Here is a 6884-nt window from a genome sequence, read left to right on the forward strand (position 1 = left end):
CGCTTCTGTTTTAAGGCTTTCAGTTAATGGAGTTGCTTGTAAATTGCAGACTCAAATATCCATTTTCCAAAGAATATTCGCACTTGGAAGTCTACCAGTCAATTATAGGAGATATCTACGGCTTTTGTTTCTGTTTCCTGGCATGCTTTCCTGCAGATTCTGCGGAGAGAACTCCATTTTTCCCCTTCTCCTCATCCTACCGTTTAATATAACCGATATAAATTCAGTGTGATTATTGTCTTTAGGTTGCTTTCTCCACAAAACTCACTGGTGCAAAAGCAGAACTGGATTTGTTATGTCCACCCCTATCCTGACAGCCGCATACAGACTGGCTTAGAGAAAGTCTATTTTTAATGTATAACGTGAATAATGTAATGAATAAGTGAATTGCACAATCCATTCTTTCATCAAAGTTATTTCTTTTTTAAATGATAAACAAAGACAAGAATTTTTCTATAGAAAATATTTAATAAAGAAAATAATAAGTTGAATAAATATAAAGAATATATTTTTCTCTTAACCACAAAGTGAAAGTACATCATTATTATTCAAATATAATTTAAATCTTATAAATAGTTAAGTAAATAAATAAATTGTTAAATAGATCAGCAAGGTCATCGGAAAGTGACTAGTGCTTGTAGAGTTGACATGATGTACTTAAGACTCCTGAAAATACTGACAGATTGATGCCATTCATGTCACAATCACAGCAGAAATGACTCTTTGACATGGCAGAACACGTGGAAAGTGTGATATGATTCGTCACACTTTAGTCATTTCCATGTTGAACGGGTCTCATTTCTCGCTCCTTAATCTTTTCTGCAAGGCTATTGATGAATAATACAAGGACCTCATGATTTCTGCTCTGACGATCTCCCAGGCACAAGGGCTGTATTTCTTCTCTTGCAGGTAGAGGGAGAGTCTTTGGAAGTAGTTCCTCAGGATGGAGTCCTCGTTGGTGAGGGGAGCCTCTCCCTCCCCCACCTCCTGCATGACACAGGCTTCCAGGCTGGTCAGCTGCCGATCAAGTCCCGTGCAGAATTCCTCCAGGAGGGTGGTGTTCCAAGCAGCAGACGAGGACGCCTCTGTGCAGAAGAAGTGGAAGATCTTCTGGTTCGTCACGTGCACCACAGAGAGGGCTTGGGCCTTGTGGGACTGGTCTCCACCAAACACGTCCTGGGGGAAGGCGAAGTCATTTCTGTCCTTCTGGCAGGAGCTGGCAGGGAGTCTCCTCATTTGTCCCAGGAGCGTCAAGGCCCTCCTGTTCAGCAGGCCGTGGGTGTGAGGCAGGTCACAGCCCAGAGAGCAGACGGAGTTGCAGCCCAGCGCCACCAGGGCCACCAAGAAGGAAGAGGGCAGCGCCATCGGGGATCTTGCAGATGCTGTCGGCCTGGCTGGGGTGGGCGACTCTGTGACCCGTGGCTCTAGGTTCTCTGAACATCTTCCCTTGTGCGCACCTCCTAAATGGGAACACGTGAGTTTCCATTTTCCGAATCTCCTCTTACTTCCTATTTTTGTTTTCTGTTTGTCATTTTGCATTCTCCAAATGGGTTTAGAGCAGTGCTTCTCAACCATTTTTTTTAATTATTGTCCCCTTCCCCTGACCCCTGAGCCCTTTTAGATTTTTTTTGCTAATTGAACCCCTAATGAAATTTTAATGACACAGTTATACTCTATATCTATTTATGTACTCTCTCTGTATCTATCCTTTATACATAGAAAAAGAGAGTGCCAAACTTCCTTTTTTATCCAAGGCAGGGTTAAAATTGATAAAAATTTTAAGCTAAAAGTAAATTTAAAGTTATTAACATTTTATGTATCTCTATAGCTAAGTTTGCAGAGCAAATTTTAACATATTTACGTATATAAATAGTAATGTATTAAGTTACATATTCAAATTGAAAATTATACAAAGACAATAATAATATACATGTAATGATATACTTAAAACGTTTTCAAGAACTTCTAAAAACAAATGAAAAATTACAGTATTGTCTTAACATGTATTTTTAGGTCTTAACTTTTAATTTTGCTTCGTATCAAAAAACAATTTTTCATTTCACTAGCAGCTAGATATTCATCAAGATATTCTCAACATCGATTTCTTTTCAGCAATTGACATAATTATAAATGAGTTGAATAACTTGAGTAGAACTAAATGATCAAATATAAACTACTCGCATTTAGTTTTAGAGCCCAGTTCACGCTAAGGCTCCAACGTAAGCACCGTGGCCTCTTCTAGGTAAGGGAAGCCCACCTCTCACAACACAGCTTTGAAATGTAGCAAATGATGGAGGGAGAGTCCTCTGGCGATCCAGCTACTGGGCCATTGACGATTTCGGTGGTTTTCCAGGCGGCCGGCAGGTGGCCCGCGGCCGTCCTTTTCGGAAGTGGCTTTGGGGCAAAGAAGCTGTGACTTTGAAACCGAAAGCGGAGCGTCGGGGCAGCTTCTGGGCAGCTTCGGGGGACTCCAGGCTGAGCCGTTCCAAGAGCGCCAGGGCAAAGCGAGGGCTGAGGCGCTCTCGGCGCCAACTGTGTGCTGCCTTTATATCCCCGCAGAGCCCTGCTTCTCCCCGCCCTTCACGCCTGGCGGGCACCTCCTCTGTGCTTCCTCCTCCAGGAACATCCTCCACGGGGAGGGAGGCGTGGACCTTGAGTTTTCTGGGCTCCCTGTGTCCAGAACGCTCCTTTTGCGCCGAAAGTGCAGCCGGGCCATTTTTTCCAACAATCGTTTCCTAAACGAACCGGAGGCTCCGAACCCGCGTGAGCGCGTTGAATCGCGCTGTCAGCCTAGGGTAGCGTGTGCGCCCGAGGCCGCGGCCGAGACCGGCTCGGACAGGATTGGGGGGTAAGAGGGTACGGAGGGCAGGGCCCGAAGGCAGGAAGATGGGAGGGTGGGAGGAGGGGGCGATGGAGCGACGGGATGAGCGGACAGTGGGACGTTAGCGCGATGGGACGACGGGGTGATCAGGCGTCGGAATCAAGGGACGACGGGACTGTGGGACGTTGAGACGATGGGACGATGGGGCAATGCGACGATGGGACAATGGGCGATGGGGCGATGGGACGATGGGGCGATGGGACGATGGGGCGATGGGACGATGCGATGATGGGGCGATGGGGCGATGGGACGATGGGGCAATGGGCGATGGGGCGATGGGACGGTGGGGCGATGGGACGATGGGGTTATTCGACGATGGGGCTATTCGACGATGGGGCTATTCGACGATGGGGCTATTCGACGATGGGGCTATGCGACGATGGGACAATGGGCGATGGGGCGATGGGACGATGGGGGAATGGGACGATGGGACGATGGGATGATGGGACGATGGGGCGATGGGGCGATGGGGCGATGGGGCGATGGGGCATTGGGACGGTGGGGCGATGGGACGATGGGGCTATTCGACGATGGGGCTATTCGACGATGGGGCTATTCGACGATGGGGCGATGCGACGATGGGACAATGGGCGATGGGGCGATGGGACGATGGGGGAATGGGACGATGGGACGATGGGATGATGGGACGATGGGGCGATGGGGCGATGGGGCGATGGGGCGATGGGGCATTGGGACGGTGGGGCGATGGGACGATGGGGCTATTCGACGATGGGGCTATTCGACGATGGGGCTATTCGACGATGGGGCTATTCGACGATGGGGCGATGCGACGATGGGGCGATGCGACGATGGGGCGATGGGACGATGGGGCGATGGGACGATGGGACGATGGGGCGATGGGACGATGGGGCGATGGGGCGATGGGGCGATGGGGCGATGGGGCATTGGGACGGTGGGGCGATGGGACGATGGGGCTATTCGACTATGGGGCTATTCGACGATGGGGCGATGCGACGATGGGGCAATGCGCGATGGGGCGATGGGACGATGGGGGAATGGGACGATGGGACGATGGGGCGATGCAACGATGGGGCAATGGGCGATGGGGCGATGGGACGGTGGGGCGATGGGACGATGGGGCTATTCGACGATGGGGCTATTCCACGATGGGGCTATTCGACGATGGGGCGATGCGACGATGGGGCGATGCGACGATGGGGGAATGGGACGATGGGACGATGGGGCGATGCAACGATGGGGCAATGGGCGATGGGGCGATGGGACGGTGGGGCGATGGGACGATGGGGCTATTCGACGATGGGGCTATTCGACGATGGGGCGATGCGACGATGGGACAATGGGCGATGGGGCGATGGGACTATGGGGGAATGGGACGATGGGACGATGGGATGATGGGACGATGGGGCGATGGGGCGATGAGGCGATGGGGCGATGGGGCGATGGGACGGTGGGGCGATGGGACGATGAGGCTATTCGACGATGGGGCTATTCGACTATGGGGCTATTTGACGATGGGGCGATGCGACGATGGGGCAATGCGCGATGGGGCGATGGGACGGTGAGGCGATGGGACGACGGGACGATGGGGCGATGCAACGATGGGGCAATGGGCGATGGGGCGATGGGACGGTGGGGCGATGGGACGATGGGGCTATTCGACGATGGGGCTATTCGACGATGGGGCTATTCGACGATGGGGCGATGCGACGATGGGGCGATGCGACGATGGGGGAATGGGACGATGGGACGATGGGGCGATGCAACGATGGGGCAATGGGCGATGGGGCGATGGGACGGTGGGGCGATGGGACGATGGGGCTATTCGACGATGGGGCTATTCGACGATGGGGCTATTCGACGATGGGGCGATGCGACGATGGGACAATGGGCGATGGGGCGATGGGACGATGGGGGAATGGGACGATGGGACGATGGGATGATGGGACGATGGGGCGATGGGGCGATGAGGCGATGGGGCGATGGGGCGATGGGACGGTGGGGCGATGGGACGATGAGGCTATTCGACGATGGGGCTATTCGACTATGGGGCTATTTGACGATGGGGCGATGCGACGATGGGGCAATGCGCGATGGGGCGATGGGACGGTGAGGCGATGGGACGATGGGACGATGGGGCGATGCAACGATGGGGCAATGGGCGATGGGGCGATGGGACGGTGAGGCGATGGGACGATGGGGCGATGGGAAGATGCGGCTATGCGACGATGGGGCGATGCGACGATGCGACAATGGGCGATGGGGCGGTGGGACGATGGGACGATGGGGCGATGGGACGATGGGGCGATGCAACGATGGGGCAATGGGCGATGGGGCGATGGGACGGTGGGGCGATGGGACGATGGGGCTATTCGACGATGGGGCTATTCGACGATGGGGCTATTCGCCGATGGGGCGATGCGACGATGGGACAATGGGACGATGGGGGAATGGGACGATGGGACGATGGGACGGTGGGACAATGGGGCGATGGGGCGATGGGGCGATGGGGCATTGGGACGGTGGGGCGATGGGACGATGGGGCTATTCGACGATGGGGCTATTCGACGATAGGGCTATTCGACGATGGGGCGATGCGACGATGGGGCAATGCGCGATGGGGCGATGGGACGGTGAGGCGATGGGACGATGGGACGATGGGGCGATGCAACGATTGGGCAATGGGCGATGGGGCGATGGGACGGTGAGGCGATGGGACGATGGGGCGATGGGAAGATGCGGCTGTGCGACGATGGGGCGATGCGACGATGCGACAATGGGCGATGGGGCGGTGGGACGATGGGACGATGGGGCGATGCAACGATGGGGCAATGGGCGATGGGGCGATGGGACGGTGGGGCGATGGGACGATGGGGCTATTCGACGATGGGGCTATTCGACGATGGGGCTATTCGACGATGGGGCGATGCGAGGATGGGACAATGGGCGATGGGGCGATGGGACGATGGGGGAATGGGACGATGGGACGATGGGATGATGGGACATTGGGGCGATGGGGCGATGGGGCGATGGGGCATTGGGACGGTGGGGCGATGGGACGATGGGGTATTCGACGATGGGGCTATTCGACGATGGGGCTATTCGACGATGGGGCTATTCGACGATGGGGCGATGCGACGATGGGGCTATTCGACGATGGGGTATTCGACGATGGGGCTATTCGACGATGGGGCGATGCGACGATGGGACAATGGGCGATGGGGCGGTGGGACGGTGGGACGGTGGGACGATGTGGCGATGGGGCGATGGTACGATGGGGCGATGGGGCATTGGGACGTTGGGATGTTGGGCGATGGGAAGATGGGACGATGGTGCGATGGGACGATGGGAAAATGGGCGATGGGGCGATGGGAAGATGGGTCGATGGGACGATGGGAGATGGGGCGATGGGACGATGGGGCGATGGGATGATGGGACGATGGGAAAATAGGCGATGGGGCGGTGGGGCGATGGGGCGATGGGGCTATGCGACGATGGGGCGATGGGACGATGGGATGATGGGACGATGTGGCGATGCACGATGGGGCAATGCGCGATGGGGCGATGGGACGGTGAGGCGATGGGACGATGGTGCGATGGGACGATGGGACGATAGGCGATGGGGCGGTGGGACGGTGGGAAAATGGGCGATGGGGCGATGGGACGATGGGCGATGGGAAGATGGGACGATGGGGCGATGGGGTGATGGGGCGATGGGATGATGGGACGATGGGAAAATAGGCGATGGGGCGGTGGGGCGATGGGGCGATGGGGCTATGCGACGATGGGGCGATGGGACGATGGGATGATGGGCGATGGGACGATGGGTCGATGGGACGGTGGGGCGATGGGGCGATGGGACGATGGGACGATGTGGCGATGCACGATGGGGCAATGCGCGATGGGGCGATGGGACGATGGGATGATGGGCGATGGGGCATTGGGACTATGGGACGATGGGCGATGGGGCGATGGGACGATGGGACGATGTGGCGATGCACGATGGGGCAATGCGCGATGGGGC

At 55.9% G+C, this 6884-nt stretch overlaps 1 protein-coding gene across 1 annotated transcript; it reads right to left on the reverse strand.

Annotated features, from left to right (window-relative positions):
- Positions 1 to 795: 795 nt before the first annotated feature.
- LOC128778687 (interferon alpha-like) lies at positions 796 to 1580 on the reverse strand. Its single transcript, XM_053908637.1, has one exon. The coding sequence runs from the start codon at positions 1573 to 1575 to the stop codon at positions 796 to 798; it is 780 nt and encodes a 259-aa protein (XP_053764612.1). The 5' UTR covers positions 1576 to 1580.
- Positions 1581 to 6884: the final 5304 nt, after the last annotated feature.

Source organism: Panthera pardus, unplaced genomic scaffold (genome assembly GCF_024362965.1).
Source record: "Panthera pardus isolate Hobbes unplaced genomic scaffold, ASM2436296v1 HiC_scaffold_20, whole genome shotgun sequence".
Taxonomy (NCBI): domain Eukaryota; kingdom Metazoa; phylum Chordata; class Mammalia; order Carnivora; family Felidae; genus Panthera; species Panthera pardus.